General features: G+C 39.8%; 1 protein-coding gene across 1 annotated transcript in view; it reads right to left on the reverse strand.

Annotated features, from left to right (window-relative positions):
- Window positions 1–21,957, reverse strand: part of GARS1 (glycyl-tRNA synthetase 1) — a 44,019-nt gene extending 22,062 nt beyond the window's left edge. The window contains exons 1-9 of the mRNA XM_067042395.1: window positions 21,630–21,957; window positions 14,582–14,683; window positions 13,594–13,696; window positions 12,412–12,553; window positions 11,106–11,194; window positions 10,320–10,396; window positions 6,812–6,957; window positions 4,568–4,717; window positions 777–939 (exon numbers count right to left, since the gene is read on the reverse strand). Coding sequence (XP_066898496.1) covers window positions 777–939; window positions 4,568–4,717; window positions 6,812–6,957; window positions 10,320–10,396; window positions 11,106–11,194; window positions 12,412–12,553; window positions 13,594–13,696; window positions 14,582–14,683; window positions 21,630–21,851 — 1,194 coding nt within the window. The 5' untranslated portion in view covers window positions 21,852–21,957. The remainder of the gene's footprint in view (window positions 1–776; window positions 940–4,567; window positions 4,718–6,811; window positions 6,958–10,319; window positions 10,397–11,105; window positions 11,195–12,411; window positions 12,554–13,593; window positions 13,697–14,581; window positions 14,684–21,629) is intronic.
- Window positions 21,958–21,959: the final 2 nt, after the last annotated feature.

The following is a 21,959-nucleotide window of genomic DNA, read 5'->3' on the forward strand; positions in this document are numbered from 1 at the left end:
TGACAAGTTATCACTCAGCCTCTACTTGAATATTTTCAGACAGGAAGCTCATTGTTCCCAGGGCAATTCATTCCACTATTAGGCAGCAGCTACTGTTGGAATGTTTTCACTCGCTTATTTCTCCAAGCAAATAATTAGAGAAATTCTATTACATGCAAGGCCTTACCCCAATTGCTATGGGTAATGCGGAAGAGTTTAAAATCCAGAGGGCTTGCTTTCTGTGAGTCAAAATGTCTCCCCAAAAGTAGTATAAAAGTCAGATTGATGGGGCACAGTTCAAACCAAGAACTTTTTTCCAAGTGCTCTGCTAAACATATTTTTCATGTTAGCCCCAATGGTCCACACAGTGGCGTGTTCAGGTAATTTCCTCCCACTATAATAATAGTGTGTAACAAATACTGTATAAAAACACACACTGGGGCTTCCCTGGTGGCGCAGTGGTTGAGAGTCCACCTGCCGATGCAGGGGATACGGGTTTGTGCCCTGGTCCAGGAAGATCCCACATGCCGCGGAGCGGCTGGGCCCGTGAGCCATGGCCGCTAAGCCTGCGCGTCCGGAGCTTGTGCTCCGCAACGGTAAAGGCCACAAAAGTGAGAGGCCCGCCTACCGTGACAAACAAACAAACAAACTAAAAACAAAACAACAAAAACCACATACTGTATCAAAATAAAATGCCTGCCAAAATAAAATATTTTGTCATCAAGTACACAGAATTTGCTAAGTGCTGAAAACCTGGAATAGGTATAATGTAAATTAAGTTACCTATGGAATCTTACCTGTTCAACAGCATCTCCTAGGCGCATTTTCCGAGCAGACTGTCCACTGACCTGGGCTTTCGCTGAATACAAATACAGGTGGAGGTCTGCCACATTCTGGAACTTGGGATGGTCTTTCTCACTGGGATCTACAAAATGCTCAATTTCTGCCATTGTGAATTCTCTGAAAGCCAAAATATAAGGGATAAAAGTTGCACACTTCATTATAAAAAACAATAAACAAAAGCCATTATTTTCAACTTCATTCTACAATGATACAGAATGATATGGAAAATAGTTCTTAGAGAACAGATTGATACAGTCTTTTAAGGTTAGGAAAACCTGAGCAAACATCAGACACACACAAAAAGTGAGATATTGAATAATGGCTTCCAAATAAAATGATTTTCCTTAAAGCATTAGCAAGTCTTTATAGATGTACACTAAATGAAGCTCCTGATATTTACTTTTCATAGAATGGGAAATTAAAAGTGAATTGAAATTATTCTTTAGCTTTTATAACAGTGTGATTTCTTCCTTTTTCTTGCTCTGAACAAGTAAATGACTGATAATGGCACCATACAGCTGGTGTCTTTAGAGTAGCAGCTTCTCAAATAAAATGTTATTCAAGGCAGAGGACATAAGGCATGAATTGAAAAAGCTAACATCAAGCTAACTGCATAATGATGAAATAAGTAGGCACATAGTAATGGTTTCCCAAAGAGATTTCTCTGAATGGCAATTTAGTAGCTATTGGGTGGAAAAGAGTTTCAAGTTAATTTTAGGAGTCAAAATCAAATCTCTCTTCTTTAAAACACACACACAATTTACTAGTGCATTTCCATGATTATCTCAGATGTTTTAGAAGTAATGAAAAATTGCTTAAATGGTTCCTAAAAATACATGAAATGCATTGTGAAAGAGCTTTGATATTTTTTTTCAATTTTATTTTTTAATGGTATCCCTTATTTGGCCCAGCAGCACCTATGTCTTGTCTTTCAACAGCAATCAAACATCTTCTGTGTGCACAGAAGTAAGAGAGAGAGAAGTATGATGTCTGTCCTCACACAGCTTCCAAGTGGGATGACAGCAACAGAACATCTAAAATGAAGGGCAGATCAAAATAAGGACCTTGGGGCTTCCCTGGTGGCACAGTGGTTAAGAGTCTGCCTGCCAATGCAGTGGACACGGGTTCGGGCCCTGGTCTGGAAAGATTCCACATGCCACGGAGCCCATGTGCAACAACTACTGAGCCTGCGCTCTAGGGCCCACATGCCACGACTACTGCAGCCCGCGTGCCTGGAGCCCAAGCTCTGCAACAAGAGAAGCCACCGCAGTGGGAGGCCCACGCACGGCAAGGAAGAGTAGCCTCCACTCGCCGCAACTAGAGAAAGCCTGCGCAGCAACGAAGACCCAATGCAACCAAAAATAAATAAATTCATTTATTAAATAAAAAAAAATAAGGACCTTGTCCAGAATCCCCAAATAATCTGCTGCCAAAGTCTTTCCATCTGTTCTGTCAAATAATCCCAGCTCAAAGACAGGAGATAGAAATCAACACTAATACTGATTGTATCAGCTGTCTGTTGTCTTTGCCTTCAGAGACTCTACCTGGAACTCTGGAGACATAAAATAGACACAGGACTAGAAGACAGAGCCAGCCAATCAAAATAAAATTTAATTTAAAAAAATTTCATATGAACAATCCAATGCTCCCAACCTAAACCAAAGGAATCATAGCTACACAAAGACTTACCACCTGATAACTCTATGTCAAGAAGAAACACTAAACAAACAAGTCCTAGCCCTACCATGAAACAAAAGCCATGGGGATACTGACTCGTGGAAGGATGAGTGGATTTCTAGCCAGGATCTTGCAGAGGCACATGACAAAACCAAGGAACACTTTTTTTTTTTTTTGCGGTACGCGGGCCTCTCACTGTTGTGGCCTCTCCCGTTGCGGAGCACAGGCTCCGGACGCGCAGGCTCAGCGGCCACGGCTCATGGGCCCAGCCGCACCGCGGCACGTGGGATCTTCGCAGACCGGGGCACGAACCCGCGTCCCCTGCATCGGCAGGCGGATTCTCAACCACTGCGCCACCAGGGAAGCCCCAGATGGAACACTTTGAATTGAAAGTGACCAAGGAATAAAATGTCAGGAAGCCCCAAGAGACTTTCCCCAGTTAACTCCTGGGTTTGCTCCTCTGTTCTGAGCTGGGTTTCCTATTTACCACTTCTTATTCCACAGGCCCCAGGTTTTGCCTTACTTCACAGTCCTTTGTAATCATCCAACAGCTACTCTACTTGATGTAAATCGTCTCCAAAACAGTTGTTTTCGACAAGCTCAGCCTCACACAGCTTCTGCTCAGTATTCTGAAAGCATGCGTGCAGACACTACTGGGACAGAGGGGAAGCCCAGAAGCATGACGAGAAAAGATACAAAGAAACCCAGACATTGAGAAATAAAACAGATTTAAGTCTGACAAGTTTTTCGTTGTTACAACACCTAGTTAAAGTTTAGCACTATCTCTTCTCTCTGCAGCAAGGTCCAGGTGGGTCCTCCCCACTCCATTTCTCTAGGTTGTGCAAGCTCTTTCCTCATGGAGTCTCCCTTTTCTAGACCATTCAGCTGAAGGGACTATAGGCCTAAAGATACAGTCTGGTGAGAACATAGGAGCATTTCCTCAGAGGGCGTCTTGGGGACTAACAAGATTAGGCAGGTGCTTTGATGTAGAGTCACAGGCTGGGATATGCTATGACTGACGCCTGTAATTACAGCAAGTAAGAAAAGAAGAGAGGAAATGCGTGGGCCACTGGGGCTGTGGAAAATACTTTTGGAGTCTAAGAAAGTCAAGATTACATATATATCCCTTTTTTTTTTTTTTTTTTTTTTGCGGTATGCGGGCCTCTCACTGTTGTGGCCTCTCCCGTTGCGGAGCACAGGCTCCGGACGCACAGGCTCAGCGGCCATGGCTCACGGGCTTAGTTGCTCCGCGGCATGTGGGATCTTCCCGGACCAGGGCACGAACCCGTGTCTCCTGCATCGGCAGGCGGATTCTCAACCACTGCGCCACCAGGGAAGCCCTATATATCCCATTTTTATATCGAATTTATTACCTTAAGAGATGATATCAGTAAGAAAATATATAGAAATCTGAAAAAATTTAAGTCATAAATAGCTAAGTCATAATAAGTTTCTAAAGAAAAACGTTAACTCAGAAGTGCCAAGATGCCCTCCCGCACATTCTGGATACACCTGACAAAGGGAGGTTATTAGAATAGAGACAAGAGAGCATCTGAACTAGCAGAGATAGCGGTAAGCTTGCTAGCTGGACACTGTCATAAAGGTGCTCCAAATATCTGGAGGAACACCATCTGGCTGCTGAAACACCCTCACCCCAATACCAGCAATGCCATCTGCCCTGAACACCTAGAATGGCCCTCCTGCCCTAACCATCACTTCCTCCCCACCTCACCCTACACTCGTCTATACCACCACTGCCAGAAAATGCCTCGGTATAGACAATCAAGATCTTACAATCCTCAAAACATAAGATGAACAAGGAGAAAAGATCATTTTGGATCAGATGTGAAACCTCAGCTATTCTTCACCCTCCTTCCTTTCCCTTCAAGTCTACTTCAGTCACTCAAAACTGTCCATCATCCCAGAGATTACATTTGGAGGTAACAAACAAACAACAAGTATATAATCATGTAAGAAGGAAGAAGGTTGTTAAAACAGCAAGCTTTTGTTTCTACTTCAATGCCAAAATCATTTACTAATTTCACCAGAAGAATAACATGGACAGTACCTGACTCGGATCAGGCCAGATCGAGGGGAGATCTCATTTCTGAAAGAATTTCCAATCTGGGCAGCAGCAAAAGGCAACTTTCCTTGGTTGAATTCCAAAAGTCGTTTGAAATTCAGGAAAATCCCCTGTGCAGTTTCTGGTCTCAAGTATCTGGAAATTTAAACAAATCAGTCTGTTATAAAGGAGGAAATTATGTTTTCCAATAAATCTGAAATTCTAGATACAAATCCTAAAAGTCGTAAATATACTATCTTCACACAAAGCTGTATGGGCCCTAAAAAAAAAAAAAAAGTTTTAGAAATAGAAATTTTCCTCAGTAGCAAACATTCTCAAACAGGTAATAGAGAAGCTATCAGGTGATTGGCATGGCAATACCACTGTTAGACATGTCATTTAATTTCATCACTCCAATGAATCACACATGACCTCTCTTACAATATCTCTAAAACCTCTGATATTCTCCTGACTAATCATTTACTTTGGAGGCAGATGACAATTTTAGATCCTTTCGAAAATAAAGTAAGTATATCTCTGTTGTTAACCTACATATTAAAGCATAACCATGGAGCTAAAAAGAAGCCGGTACTGGCTGACATTTAACATTAGAGCTCACTCATCACAATCATCACACCATGGCAGGCGATTTTCAGGGTTTTTCATATCATTTTCTTCTTTGTACCCAGAGACACAAAGAAATAGAGAAGTCCAGAATGATCAACTCTTTGTGGTACTTTATATCTTCAGCCAGAGGCCTCTTCTGTATTTCTACACATTTTAAAAAGTTACAGTCACTCAAATACACCCTGATAGCCATTGTTTTCTTCTCAATTTCACAGACAGTATTCTGGGCAAAACATCACACAAGAAAGCGCTCCCAACAGCCTACTTCAAAAGAAACGTTTTATGAAAACAACTTTACAGTAAAGAAAAATTAAAATTTTACTCTCGTCTCACTCTTCTCTTCAACAACTCTTTTCATTTTGTGGTTTTTATCCAAATATAAGTATAGTTACAGTTAATATGTATATTTATTAAGTAGAATGTACTAAATTATACTTTATACTTTTCTATTTTCTAAAAATATCGTAAAATTTTCTCATATTTAACAGTTGCAGAGTGTTCTACTAAAATAACCTACTTTACTATAATTTATTTAACCATCCTGAAATTATGGGATAAATAGGTTATTTCTACTTTTCATTTATACACTCTTGATAAGTATAGCTTCCTTTCCTTTTGAGTTATTTCCCTAGATAAATTCACAGGAGTGGGAAGGCAGGTCAGAGGGCATGGCCCATTTTATGACTCTCTGTATGTACTGCCAAAATGAAAGGTTCACCCTTGGCCTCTTTCCACAAAATATCCTAAATCAACCCACTGTCTTATTAAAATAATTCCAATAATACATTCTATCACAATTAATTTTTATTATTCTTTAGTTTCTACTCCAGGAAATATGATCTATCTAGCTTCATCTAGCAAAACCCATCCTCTTACCCTAAAATGAGACCATGAGAAAAACATCTGAAGCTATGAAATGGAATACTTTGACTAAGTTTGTTAACAATGGACAAGGAATCTGGACATACAGATTCTTCTTCTGAATCATATTGTAAACTGTTCAGGTTTTCTTTACTCTATCTGTGAAAGCCACACTTTAGCTTGAATCAACAAGCTAAACGTATCCTGTCCAAGATGGTAGGTCACTAGTCACATGTCTATTTAAATTTAAATTCTTAAAATTAAATAAATTTAGAAATTCAGTTCCTCAGAAGCACTAGCCCCATTTCAAGTACACAACAGCCCCATGTGGCTAGTGGCCACCATATTGGACAGCACAGATTATAGAATATTTCCACCACTGCAGAAAGCTCCATTGGGCAGTGCTGATCTACAGCAAATGGTTTCTAAAGTCTCCTTCATCAGTAAGTTCAATGTCTTTCAAAATCATTCTTCAACCCTCTCTCCTGCCCTATGCAGCTATAACTACAAGATGTGATGATCACAGACTTCTGTGACCAAAAAATAACCATCATATATACTAAAAAACCCCCACTATATTCAGAAAGAATTAGAAGAAATAAAATTTAAGAATACATCTGTCATTATTTCTCCTTAATATATTTGTCTACACTTTCTACAAATCACTTTTCAAACATTTTCCTTCATGGCTGATATTGACATTTACCTTTTATTACAAGTAATTTTAATAACTTCATTACATAAACAATAAGTGATACATACCCAGGCATGTTTCCTCCAGGCCCAATGAAGGTCTTGAACATTAAGTTAAAAGGCACTGGAGGGGAAAGATCATTTCCAGTAGTGGGGGATTTTACATTATAGTTCACAAAAAGATCCCCCAGTTCTTGCTGTCCATAGTTATCGAGCTAAAGAATACATCAAGAAAATGGTTAGTGTAAAAGACAGAAAAAACAAGGCATACAATAAAGTATTATATATAAAACCCCATGCATCATTAAAATTCACCCAAAATAAAAACATCAGAATTAACCTAACTTTCAAGATATTTACATCAAACCCATAAACAGTTTATACTCCTTCCATTTACCAACAGAGAAATGGAGTATCTTTCTGGGACCGACCTAAAATTCACACACGTACCATTGAAGGATACAATGGTATAATGAAAGATAAGGTAAAATACCTCTTGTTCAATTAAAATAGTTACTGGTTGGCAAGAATCTGAACACATAAGTAAGTTTTCACAGTTGAATTTTACTACTCTGTACACTTAAGAGCCCGGTGCACTTCCCTATTAATTAAATGTGCATGTAACTTTCCTTTCCAACCAGATATTAAGTTCCTTGAAGGTAGAAGCTGTGTCTTATTCACTTCTGCATTTTCCAGGGCACTGCACATCCTATACATTGATGGCCAATGCCAAACCCTCTAAAATGATATATGAGCTCCAATTCAAAACCTTCAAATGACTATGACAAACCATCTAATAGTAAAGAATATTTAAAACTTAAAAAAAAAAACTTCTAATAGAAATAAAATAATTAGATAAATCAACTAATGAGTGATGGCATGTGGGGTCAGAAAAACCAGGGTAAATCACCCAACTCCACCACTTATGGGTTGTGTGATTCAGGATCAAGTTCCAACCTACTCTCTCTGAGCCTCAGTTTGCTTATCTGTAAAATGGGGAGAACAGATTCTACCTCACTTCCTAACCACAGAGGGTAAATCAATGTCTTTTATTTTATTTTTTAAAATTTTTATTTATCTATTTATTTTTGGTTGCGTTGGGCCTTCATTGCTGCGCACAGGCTTTCTCTAGTTGCGGCGAGCGGGGAGTTACTCTTTGTTGCAGTGCGTGGGCTTCTCATTGCCATGGCTTCTCGTTGCAGAGCATAGGCTCTAGGAGCGCGGGCTTCAGTAGTTGTGGCACACGGGCTTCAGTAGTTGTGGCTCGCGGGCTCTAGAGAGCAGGCTCAGTAGTTGTGGCACACAGGGCTTAGTTGCTCCGCAGCATGTGGGATCTTACCGGATCAGGGCTCGAACCCATGTCCCCTGCATTGGCAGGTGGATTCTCAACCACTGCGCCACCAGGGAGGTCCATCAATGCTTTTTGTTTTTTTTTAATTTTTAAAAAGTTTATTATTTATTTTTTACTGCATTGGGTCTTTGTTGCTGCGCACAGCTTTCTCTAGTTGCGGCAAGCAGGGGCTACTCTTCGTTGCAGTGGGCAGGTTTCTCATTGAGGTAGCTTCTCTTGCTGCGGAGCACAGGCTCTAGGCACATGGGCTTCAGTAGTTGTGGCTCGCGAGCTCTAGAGTGCAGCTGCAGTAGTTGCTCCGCGGCATATGGGATCGTCCCAGAACAGGGCTCAAACCTGTGTCCCCTGCATTGCCAGGTGGATTCTTAACCACTGTGCCATCAGGGAAGCCCCCTCAATGCCTTTTAGATAAACTATCATGCTTCATAAAGCTAACAAGGAGTCACAGGCACTAACAGGTCCAGAAAATGCCATTATGTGCTGAAGCAACAGATGCGCCTCTGGCCAGGGAATCCATTGAGGCCATTTCCGAGTATCAGGCCGTTTCCATGGGTTCCTAACTTTTTACTAAAGATTAAATTGACAGCTATATACAACTGACCCTTGAACAACACATAAAACTTATAGCTGGCCCTCTGTAACCGCAGTTCCCCTGTATCTGCAGATTCCACTAACCACAAACCGTGTAGTACTGTAGTATTTGCTACTAAAAAATAGCAGAGTGTAAGTGGACCTGCACAATTCAAACCCATGGTTGTTCAAGGGTCAACAAATGATACAATATGGCAAATCAAAACCCAAACTGTTCTCCTGGAACATGCATCTGAGATGAAACAGAAAGTGCTCAAACTATAAATTATGACTTAACAAAACAACTAATTACTTCCTGTTTCTGACAATTTATTTGGAAATGAACGAAACTGTTAGGATCAAAGACACTCAGAGACACATGCACACAAAACCTTAATAAGTCTAAAATTCTGAATGGGAAACAGAATAATTTAAGGGTAAGTTGAGGTGCTTTTCATTTTTTCTTTCTTATAAAGGTCATGCCTTTGGAAAAGAAAGGAAATGAGAAATGAGGGTGTGGCCATAACAGTACTAACAGTATCAAAGAACAAGAATTGATTTTCTAAACCATGAGTAACAACACTAAAACAATGAGCTTCAAGCAAGGGATAAAATATACTTCACAAGGTTCAAAATAAATTGGCAGATGAGTCAATAGCCAGATTAAGAGGTTTTTCAATTTAAATGAGGAAGGAGAAAATTTCTTAGCTCATGTTGGAAAGCTAGATACCACAGAGGAAAATCATCATGTTTAAAAAAATTAGGGCAACAGTGGAGAAGTATCCAGTACTTTTCATGAGAGAAAAGCAGAGTTAGAGTCCTACATTCAGCCTCATTTATATACCAATGTAAAGAAAAAATATATAAACACAGCACTGGTTGTTGTTTTCTTTTATCTAAGTAAGTAAAAGAAGTTTAAGAGGTGAGCCTTGGTGGACCTCATGATCAAACATGGTGCTGGAGAAATGTACTTTGCTTAAAAGGATGGATGAGGTGAGAAATCAGCAACATTCACAAACAGGCATGTTCAACTTCCTGGGGCAAAGGTGTGCAGTTTTCATTATGTTTTTAACATAGTATGTGACCTAAAAAAAGGATAAGAACTACTTCTGATATAGAAGGTATTTCTGCACTTGGTAAAAGTCAGAATAGATGATCTCAATGCCTTTCCTAAAACTTGTCAACTTCAATACAAATTATAAAACTAAAGGTCTACAGGAAAAGCAGGGGCCAGCTCCATCAGGTTCTAAAAAGAATAGCATGTAGTCAGGGACAGTGCAACCAGAAGCAGATCAAGTGGCTGATGAGACAGTACTCATATAGATATCTGCCCTAAATCTACACACTGAACGCTACCCATCATTAGACACTGTCCTGGTTTTTGCTATTAAATCCAGAAAACTGGTTTCCGAGGAGAGAGAACTAATTTCATGCCTATTTACATTGACTTGCTAGTTTGCCAGAAATAAAGGTTAGCCACAAAAGGTCGACAGAGAAGAAAATAAAAATGCAAAAAGAGATGATATGAGGGACAGAAGGTAAACTCTCCTTTTTTACTATTGTGGCCAGGTCAGCACAATATGGAATTCAACAGTTATCAAATGCTGAAAGACAGACAGCACCTACCAGGGTTATTGTGATCTCTCAAGTACTCACCTGGGCCAAGACACTTTCCATCTCTGATTTCTTCTCAGCAGAACACTTCTTATCAGACATCAATTTCTGTAAATGAGCTATAAGAACAACAGTGTTAGTACATGTCAATTTCAATCAACAGGAAAAAGGACAAGGTAGTTTTTTAAAAAGATAATAATAATTTTTATTTATTTATTTGTGGCTGTGTTGGGTCTTCGTTTCTGTGCGTGGGCTTTCTCCAGTTGCGGCAAGTGGGGGCCACTCTTCATCGCGGTGTGCGGGCCTCTCACTGTTGTGGCCTCTCTTGCTGTGGAACACAAGCTCCAGATGCGCAGGCTCAGTAGTCGTGGCTCACCGGCCTACCTGCTCCACGGTATGTGGGATCTTCCCAGACCAGGGCTCGAACCTGTGTCCCCTGCATTGGCAGGCAGATTCTCAACCACTGTGCCACCAGGGAAGCCCCAGGACAATGTACTTTTGAGTTTCAGTGTTGGGCAGGTAAAAAAACGAACCCAAGGATAATGTTCTTAATTTATATGAATCCCACGGTTGATTTTACAGGGACAGTCATTATACTGTCTTGATTCTTTCCATGACTTAGAACTTCTAATTATCTGTATAGAACTTTTTTTTTCAATAAGGGACTTGTTCTGTATACTTAAGATCTGTGCACTTTACTCTTTATATGTTATGTCCCAAGAAAAAATTTTAAAACTTGAGAGAAAAGTTTAATCTTTAAAAAATTTAATCCCTCTGTTTTGATCAATCCTACTTCAAAGGTTATTTATCTGAGATGAAGAACCATACCTTTCAATAGATGGTCAGCACGAAAACACTCTCCATTTTTTACATCTTTCACCATGAAGTCAGCAAATTTGTCTACATGGCCAGAAGTCCTAAGTTAATAAATGCCAAGCCAATTAGTCATTTTCATACAAATTAACACATAAACTTTATCTTATAAGACAATCTCCCTTCTATATATTTATCCAAAGTTTACATCTGTATATCTGAAAGATGGAAGTTCCCATATCTATTATGATATATCCCATGGTAGATAAAAATGTACACCAAAGAAAATTCTTCCTCAAATCTATTCCCACCCTCTCCCCAACTTCTTCCTCCCCTTAGGAAAAAAAATACTAACTAGATTACACTTTTCCACAAATTGTCATCAAGTCTGTGCTACTTTGCAGAATCAATAAATCCATGCCTATCCCATTATTATTACTGATCTAAGCAAAGGCCAAAACCATGGGGAATTTGACTAGCCAAGACTTTGTGATAACTCAGTATAGACAGTGAACCTTAAGGAAAGAGTTTTCTGCCACTGAAACCTGGTTCGACACTGGCATTATCTCTGTACAGCTATTAGTGGGACAAGTAGCTAAAGAATAGGCTGTCCTGATCCATCATCAAGAATTCAACTTGTTTTAATTGGCTGATATTATTAGGAGAGAGCCTAAACTATACAAATAGCGAAAATTAGCTCTTTAACAGCAACTTTAAATGAATGAAGTGATGAGATACAAAATGTAAGAATTCCTCTTTCAGTTTCATATTTAAGAAACCCTGACCTGCTTTCAGCAATGTTGGTAGGAATAATCTAAATTTCTGCATTGAAACATCAATACAAATAGTAGCATTTGATTTAAAATACATACATACCTTTGCCCAGAGCTTCTATGAATTTATACTAAGGAAATAATCAGGATATACAAAAAAATTCATCTATTGGGATGTTCAATGTAATCAAACATCAGAAACAACTTAAATGCCTACACTCATGCACTAGTTAAGTAAATTATGGCACATCCATAAAAGAGAATACTATTCTGTCATTAAAAATACTTTAGAACAATACTTAATGATATAATGTTCACCTATATTATGTGAAAAAAAGCACTGTGCTACTAAACACATATGAACTTAGAAAGACAGAAGGGATAAATACAACATTTTTAACATGGCTACCTGTGGGCAATGAGTATATATTTTCTTTGTTTTTCTTTATTTTCCAGATTTTCACAATGAACATGGGTAGTTTTTTGAATCAAAAAGTTACTTAAGTATGCATATTAAAGAATGTCAACCCTCAAAGTAGAGACCTTACTTCAAAACTGGCTCAGGGGTGAGCATGGTGCAATCAATCTCCAGAATCTGTTCCTCTTGGATAAAGTGCTGCCTCCAGGTCTGAATAATATTGTTTTTCAAAGCACATCCAACTGGCCCAAAATCATAGAGACCACTAACACCTGCAAAATATGACAGGAAAATGGGTACTCTACCTCGTCACTCTGAACGAATCAAAGCAAGCAGATGTGAGAAACTGATAATTGTAAGACTTCACATACTCCCTAAAAGTGTATTCAAGTCAACACTTCAAATCCCTTAATACTGAAGAGCCTTATTTCCAGCTAGCTGACAGAGTAAAACTAAAATGGTCTTACTCCATTAACTGCAGTATTTCCATATTTGAAATGTCAAGTAGGATTAGCAAAAAACTAAAAACAAAAGGAGTTCCTCCATAGGTAAGAAACAAAATGAAAAAGCAGATTATAGTTTTCTGCCGTAGAAATTAGAAAATAATTTGCTGCATCAGCTGAATAACAATGATCTCAAATTTTAGCACCCAATTCTCTAATTTATTCTTGGGTATTTGAGCCACAACCTAAACCTCAAGAAGTTAAACATTTAGAGATCTGCTCAGACTAAAACTCAAATCAAGTTTCAGTGGCAAAGTACTGAAAAGTCTAATATTGTTGCAGTAATCTCTGTTAACTATGAAAAATATCAGTGAATTATACTTGACTACATAAATTCATATAGTGTTCAGAAAGATGTAGAGATTTATCTGCATAGCCATGAAGAACGTTTTCTCCTGGCAGTTGCCATAATGAATAATCTAGAAACTATGGTTTACCGCTGCCCTTGTGGGGAGCGGCACAGTATAGTCAGCCAGTGCTAGAATGGCCCTCTACTGCTCTCAGGTCTTCACTGGCATTTTAAGAAGGGTCTGATATGTACATGGACCCATCAAACACTTAATATCTGGGCCTCTTCAAATTCCCTAAGTCTTAATGGAAAAATGCTATCTCCCAAAATAAATAGGGTTGAGGGAAATAAGAACTGATATCATGCCAAATGAATGACTCTAAACAAATGAAAGCAAGATATCTATCCTCTGCTTTGTGTGACCTGAAACTATTAGATACAAGCAAGCTGTGGTTTTGATTTAAGAACAATATTAAAGACACTAACAACACAATTTTTCATTCTCTCATTAAACCCCTACCTCCATAAATAGCAAAAGCCTGATCGTAGAAAAACCTCCTCTTCAGGGTATCTTCCATTTTTGCTCTGTCTACAACATCATCTTTGGGCTGTAATGCTAGCTCCTGTAAGGGATTTTTAAAGAGAAAATATGTGATTGAACGAGTGAGTCGGAATTTCAATTTATACATGTGAATTTACTTTATTCCTCAGCAGAATTCACTATAAAATTTATCAGACAAGATTTTGATACCCTTAAAACAAAAGACACCTTAGGGTTTTTTCCCCTTTGAGTTACAGAAAAGATACTTTTACTTAATTATTTAGGAAAGTATACGATCATTTCCAAGATTACAAGACTAAGCTTACTTAGATGCAGATACTGATAAGCAATATCTGAATTTTTAGTGGATCACTGTAGCAAAATAGCGACTTAAAACTCCAAACAGGAAATTCCCTGATGGTCCAGTGGTTAGGACTCTGTGCTTTCACTGCCGGGGCTGGGTTCAATCCCTGGTTAGGGAACTAAGATCCCACAAGCCATGCAGTGCAGCCAAAAAAAGAAAAAACTCCAAACGATTTGTTTGTTGATAGGACATTTATAATTTGAAAAGTTTGGGAGCAGGTATCAGGTGACTAGAACTTTTCCTTAAAAGAAAATAATTTAAAACAGCATAACCATTATTTGCAGGGATAGGAGAATTCACAAAGAACACAATGCCTTCCAGGGAAATTCATGGAACATAACCAGTCTAGGATTTGAGTCTGGGGGGAGAAGGGGTAGGTCAGGGTTGAGGAAGGCTTTGTAGAGAAATTCTGAATTACACATTGAAAGCATGAGGAGTCTGCCAAGTAGAGGAGGAGGAGGAGAAGGCATACTGGATAAATAGAGATAAAGCAAATGTTACTTGTTCAGAAACTTTTCTAGGTCTCTCCTGCCCAAAGAGACTAAATAAAGATAAACAATCCTATACCTACTTACATTCCTTTTTGAGGATCCTGAGACTCACCTTTGCTTCCAGAACCCTCTTCCGGGCTTTGAGCTCAGCTACTGCTTTGTCTACATCAACCTGGGGTGCTTTATCTTCTTTCAGTTTTCGCACAAGATCTCCCTAGCCAACAAAGAGAATCTGTATTCACAACTGGTTTCAGAAGTCAAGAAAAGTTAGGAATGGGTTTTTAAGCATGCCTTTTAAAAAGTATCCATGTAAGAATGAGAAAGTTCAAATGTTTATTATGTGAAAGGTCATTATGAATAACTGTAGGTCGTTGCCCTCAGCATTTATAATCTAGCAGAATATCCAAATACAAGTACATAAATAACTATGCTTGCAGGGTGATTATTACTGGTTTGTTTGTTTTCTTTGTGGGGAGGAGACAGATGGTGGAGAAAAAAGCATTGATAAAAAGTAAAGAGCAATATAACTACTGAGAACACAGAAGAACCAATAAATCGACTACCCTCTCCTTGAATCCCTCTCCTTTCTTGCATACAAAAAAATGACTATCTTAGTTTTCTGCTGACTTCTCTGACCATTTCTTCTCAGTCACTAATGGCTAATCTTCCTCTGCCCTTTATTGTTGGAATTTTTTCCTTGCTACTTTCTTTAGACTACTTTATTCACTTCCAACAATGCTGTACACTGATTTTATTACAGTAATGTGGTGGAACAGGCAATCTGAGAAAACAAACAAAACACTACCACATGGTCTGGGAAACTTCAAGAGGAGAAATTAAAGTTATCAAATTAATAGAGCCCTTGGGTGCCCAACAGAAGCAACTGCTCTCTAAAGGAGTAGACCTTCCATAGGCCTTTCAGAATTTTCACAGATTAGGGTTACCAAAATGATAAGCACTAAACTCAAAATTTAAAAATCCATGAGGAAAGAAGCCACCATGAGTGAGACTCAGCAGAAATGACAAATAACAAAATTAGATCCTTTAAAAGTATTAGAATGACCAAATATACTTTTTAAATGCTCAAGATGTTTAAAATAAAAGGAGGAATCAACATGAGCAAAGAACAAGAGACTATCAGAAACAATCAGGAGACTTGAAAAAGAACCACACAGATCATCTGGAAATAAATCACTGAAATTCAAAACTCACTGGACAGTTTAAATAGCAGATCAGACACAGCTGAAGAGAGAATTAGTGACCTATAAGAACGACCTAAAGAAATTATCTGTGGATAATTTCCATCCCATGGAATGCAGCAGAGAGACAAAGTTGAAAATACAAATGAGGTAATGAGACACAAAGAGAATGGAAATAGGATAGATGTCCTCCTTATTCCCCTCTGTACTTCAAACTAATTCCTCTTTTCTCCTTCTAAAACTCCAGCTCCTTTGAGAAGCCTGTCAGCATCCTTTCCCCCTGTTGTTGATATTTTCTAAGCTCCTGCCTATTTTCCCTCATTCAATGACAGTCCCCCTCTCCTGCAATTCATTCTACTTTAGAATGTCCCAGTTAGGAGGTGAAAAAGCTGTTCAAAATGATCTCAACCGGGCTTCCCTGGTGGCGCGGTGGTTGCAAGTCCGCCTGCTGATGCCGGGGACACGGGTTCGTGCCCTGGTCCGGGAAGATCCCACATGCCGCGGAGCAGCTGGGCCCGTGAGCCACTGTCGCTGAGCCTGCGTGTCCGGAGCCTGTGCTCCGCAACACGAGAGGCCACAACGGTGAGAGGCCCGTATACCGCAAAAAAAAAAAAAAAAAATGATCTCAATCTAGAGCCTAACTCTGCTTATATACAATGAGAAGAATTTTCCCAGTTTTAACATACACTGAATTCTCCAGGAATGCACTCAGGAAAATGTAATTTAAAGGAAGACTAAAATCAACTATACTTCAGTTTTTTTTTAAAAAGGAAAACTGTACCTTGTTTGGTTCAGAATTTTACAAAGTTGTTATTATTTGAAATAAAAAACAAACCAACCATGTGACCACAGGTTATGCTGCCGGCCTATCTGAGTAAACAATACAGTATACCTTTATCAATGCGCATTTACAGCAACTGCATTCACAGTAAATCTACGTAGAGGTATAAGCATCTGCTTAATTCAATATAACTTCCAGTGGGGTCATACCCCCAAATCTAGATATTAAAATAATATTATTTTATTATAAATTACTTTTTATTTATTTGTATTACATTTAGAGCATTATGCGTACACATATCTTTCTTTAATTTATGTAGATATTTCATATGAGTTTCATTACAGGGTAGTAATGGAGAATTCCAAAATATATGGTGTAAAAGGGTACACTGGGTCTGATATAGTTGAGAACCACTGAATTGGTTCTTCCTCTCAATCTCTTACTGCGTACAAATAAATCTGGTCTGTTATTATACTAGCAGTTTTTATTCTATTACCTTGACCTCTCTAGATAAAGCAACATCCTCAGTCACCTTCTAACTTTATTTTAACTTCTTTATTACACGTACAATACCTGAAATCACCCTATCAATGGACTGGCTTATTTATTTACATGCATTTTATCTGTCCCTGTCATTATAAAGCAGGCTCTTTTAAGACAGGAACTCCAGCATGTCAATTCTGGCACTCAAATATTTGTTGCCGGCTATCACAACCTAAACCTAGCACAACGCTAAGCACTTAGTACTTGGTAAATATCTACTGGCTTATTCTTTATTCATTCAGTGGTTCTTTTTCCTTCCTCTACCCGTCAGAACACTTATCTCATAAATGTTCATTAATAGTGCTTTTGGATGGGGATAAAAACCTTGTGAGGGTCTGTGTTCTGAAAAGAGAGTGGCAAGCAGTTCTTTTTGAATGTCTTAAAGAAGTAAGCAAGCAGTTCTTTTGAATACCTACCCTTATGTGTCAAGTATTGGCACTCCCATATTTTCTTTTGGAGCTTTTCAAAGGACACTGGGCAAGCAAGGCCACAAGCAGGTAAAGGTAGGAAGAATTTAACATTTTTTAAATTAAAATTAGTTTTCCTGAATTATTTTTCTGTCTCTTAAAGTTCAGGCATAGAATCAGACACACATACATTCAAGGATAGGCTAGCTATCAACAGAAGCAGTGGGAGAGTGAGGATTCCTACACTGAGTTAATCATCTCTAAATATCTCAGTGAATTAAGGAAATAATCGTGTGTATTCTGAATAATGGAATAATTAAAACCATGATTTATAATGATTTAATTGCGTAAACAAAAGAATTGGAGGTGATCGAAACATGGAAAGTAAGTACTTAAGGATTCCTAATTTCTAATTATTTTCTTCCCTCTTTCTTCACCACCAACTATAGTGTGTGTGTGTTGAATGAAACCGATGTGAAACATCATCAATATTTCTAAATTACCTTTAAGAAACATCAACTAGAAGCTTAATTCCTGCATAAATTCTTACCATAAAGACATATATTAGAACTAAGAGTCTGTGATTATAAAGCAGAATAGTTATTAGGTGAGAAATCATTTCAAGGGAACTTTTTCATGCATCCTTCATATATCATGATGCATATTCAGTTGGCCAAGAAAAAACAAGAAAACATTTCCTCACCTTTTTAAGATGTTTGGCTTTACACATATGGGCCTAGAGGGTTCTTGTTAACATTAAAAAATTAATTTCAGATTTCCAAGTTTTATAACAATTGACATAAACTTCATAAACTTATCATCTGTCCTTTGTGGATTAAGCAACAGTTTTAATGGGCACTCAGTTCAGAAAATCAAAGCACAGAAAAATCCAGGGCTCTAAAGTTTCCTAAAATTGAATTTTATTATTGGCCACAAATACTATGGTTTTTTTTTTTTTTTTTTGCAGTACGCGGGCCTCTCACTGTTGTGGTCTCTCCCGTTGCGGAGCACAGGCTCCGGACGCACAGGCTCCAGACGCACAGGCTCAGCGGCGATGGCCCACGGGCCCAGCCGCTCCGCGGCATGTGGGATCTTCCCGGACCGGGCCACGAACCCGTGTCCCCTGCATCGGCAGGCAGACTCTCAACCACTGCGCCACCAGGGAAGCCCTATCAGTTGCTTTTTGAAGTGACAGTCTCATTTCACTCATTTTCCGGAAAATGAATGAATACCCAATACCCAAGACTGAATAACAATTTTTTGTCAGACATTTTAGAGTGTTTCATTCTTGCAACTTGAATAATCATAAGTGCTCTTCCTCAGACAATCATCATATGTGGTTATGCTTTATGCATACTTCCCATTTAGTCACACAGAATATTAAAAAGATGTGTGCACAAAGGTCCGAATTTAATAAAATTAATAATTCTTATTGGGACTTCCCTGGTGGTGCAGTGGTTAAGAACCCGCCTGCCAATGCAGGGGACACAGGTTTGATCCCTGGTCCAGGAAGATCCCACATGCCGCGGAGCAGCTAAGCCCTTGCGCCACAACTACTGAAGCCCACTCACCTAGAGCCTGTGCTCTGCAACAAGAGAAGCCACCACAATGAGAATCCCGTGCACCGCAACGAAGAGGAGCCCCAGCTCACCACAACTAGAGAAAGCCCGCGCACAGCAACGAAGACCCAACGCAGCCAAAAATAAATAAATATTTAAATATTTAAAATAATAATAATAATAATTCTTACTACTTTTTCAAGGATACTCTAAAGCAAAACTGAGGTTCTGTTTTGTTTTTTTAAAAACGTGTGAGAGTGTGGCAGAGAATATAATGACTTGGCTTAGTATCCCTGACTTGATTAGTGCTCAGGGCCAGAAGTTCTACTCACCATGCTTTGCACCATCAGTGCAAATGTCAACACAGTGAAAAATGCAAATAACATTCTTAGTTTTATTATGAAAATGATTTTGGCCTTGGAGACCTCCAAGAATTTGCAGACCACACTTTAAGAACCACTACCCTAGAGCAATAGTTCCCAAACAAGATACTCCAGGACAAAGTTTTCACCAATATGCAGTAAAAGGGGGAAAAAAAGAAAAAAAAAAAAGGCAATGTATTAGACCTTTTTTCAAAGCTAAACCTGCTAAATATAAAAGACTGTTCTTTATTCTGAGTTATGGTCTTGTCCTTTCTTTGGTATTAAAATACACTTTCTTTTATGAAATGAAAGGGGAAATAAGATGGTAGTTTGTTGATACATTTCAGTCAATCAACAAACCAAATCATTAAAAAACAGCATCCGCGTAGCATAGCAGATTGGGAAATTTATATGAAATCCAGATTTATCTGGAACACATGCCACGAACAAGACCAGTTATTAAGCACCTTAAAAAAATCCCACTCCAAGGATGCCTTCAACTGCACAAACTTCACAGTGGAAATATGTAGAATGAGTAGAAGTGACCATGTGTCTCATTTCCTCATATAAGCAAAAAAAACCAAGAAAAAAAAAAACGGTTTAACTAGATGATCTTTAAATTCCCTTCCAACTGACCCTGGAATCAGTGCGATTCAAAGTTCCAGGTAGTTAACTAATATACGTGTGGTCCTGCAAAATTAGGGAAAAAAACAAAAACTAACTTGCATGTTCAAAAAATACCTTGAAGTACCAAAAAACTAACAATCAAGCCAACATAAACAATACACAAGACAGTAATAACATCGGAAGGCTATTCCATCATCAAAGCTTACTTCAGTTAACTAGTTCCACAGTCTTACTACAGATGGATAATTTGCACTGCAGTTCCAGGCTAACGTGGCAGAGGGAGGGGTTTGGGTGTATGTTTTTCCAAATTAGATGTATTCTCCCTTCAAAAGTTAAGTGAAAATAAAACAAAAGTTGAGAGTTAAAGAAAAGACAAAGGAACCACACCTAATTTCATTTGGGGAGGGTGGGTGTAGGGACATGGAGAATAAGCATTCGCAGCGCTGTGGTATCAAGAATAAAGAAAAAAATTAAACCCATAGTGAAATTTCAAAAAAAAAACACTACTGAATCAGTCAGGCTCAAACTAGAAAGAAGTAGATAAAGTGGTAGAATTTGCCGAATTTTCGGCAGCTCTGCCCCAATGAATTATTTCCGAGGGAGGGATCCACCCTGCATAGCTAAGGCAAGTTATTGCATCAGGCGCCCGTGCAGGAGATACCCATTCGGTGTTCACTACTAGGTCATCAGTCCTCGAGGTCCTATTCCGAGCTTTTGGCTCTACCTGACTGGATGTGAGAATCCCTTTAAAATAATCTTTTCCTTGTCCTCTCTAAATTCTGATATTCATGCAGTGCCCTAGGAAAAGGAGGCCTGTATTAAATCACAAAGCTCTCCAGCCCATGAAACCTCCCTCCCTTCCGCAAAATCAAATTTCAAAATGTTCCATACGAAGGATAGCTGACTTCACCGAGTCACTCAGGGACATTTACAGCTTCCCACGTTTACGATCTGAAAGCTCACTCATTCTGGGGAACCCAGAAAAGGTGACAGAAGCGAAGGACGATGAACTCACATTATTAGAAATGAAAAAAAAAGTTCAACACCTCCCCACATCCACGTTTCAACTATTTTTATTTCCTCAACGGACCATTCGGCTAACTAAGCACCGAATGAAGGAAGATGTCACGGAGTAAACACTATTCAAAGCATTCTGAAGATTAAAAAACAAGAGTCAGGCAGTAAGAAGAGAGAACCCGCAGCTTCGGCTTGTAATTGATCAGGGAAGAATTAGGAATCTCGTCACCCAGGAAGCACAAAGAACACAGCAGGGACTGGAAATCTTCAGTTGAGGCTATTGAGCTAGGACGGGAGGAGAAGCAAAGGGTCACAGATCCCAGCCCCACCGAAGAAGCAAGTGGTACGGGCAGTAACAAGGATTGGGAAGGGAGAACAGATCGCATGAGGAGGGAGGCAGAACATCGAGGGATCCGAGGAAGTCACCCCAGGAGAGGGGAGGACAGGGGTCCACCGGAGGGAAGGTGGCCGGCGCACGAGGGGACTTGGGTCCACCGTGGGGAAGGCGAGGAAGATGCTTAGAAACCAAGGGCTTCCAGAGAATGAAGGAGAGGGATAATCGGTGGGGTGGACCGGTGCCCGGGGAAGAGGGAGAGAGAGGAGGAGAAGGAGGGGACCAGGGAGAGGAGAGTCGGGGCTGAGGGGAAGGCAAAGAATGCCGGTACCTGCTGGCGCACCGCTAGCCTGAGAGGTGCCAGCACCTCCTCAGCCCCCGCGCCATCCATGCTGCTCCGGGAGGCGGCAGCGGGGAACGAGATCGGGGCGCGGGCTGGCTTGCTGATGGGCCGGCAGGGCAGAAGAGGAGGCCGGGCCGGGAGCCGGGGCGGCGGCGACAGCAGCAGAGCGGCGCGGGCGGCTCTAAGCAGCGCCGGGCGCAGAGAGGGCATGAGACCGCTGCCCTGCGAGGTCCGGAGGGGGCGGCGACGGAAGCGGCGCGCGCGGCCGAGCCGGGTGCATGATGAAATCGCCGCGTAAACGCCGCAGTGCGCGCGCAG

This window comes from Kogia breviceps, chromosome 9 (assembly GCF_026419965.1).
Source record: "Kogia breviceps isolate mKogBre1 chromosome 9, mKogBre1 haplotype 1, whole genome shotgun sequence".
Classification (NCBI taxonomy): Eukaryota; Metazoa; Chordata; class Mammalia; order Artiodactyla; family Physeteridae; genus Kogia; species Kogia breviceps.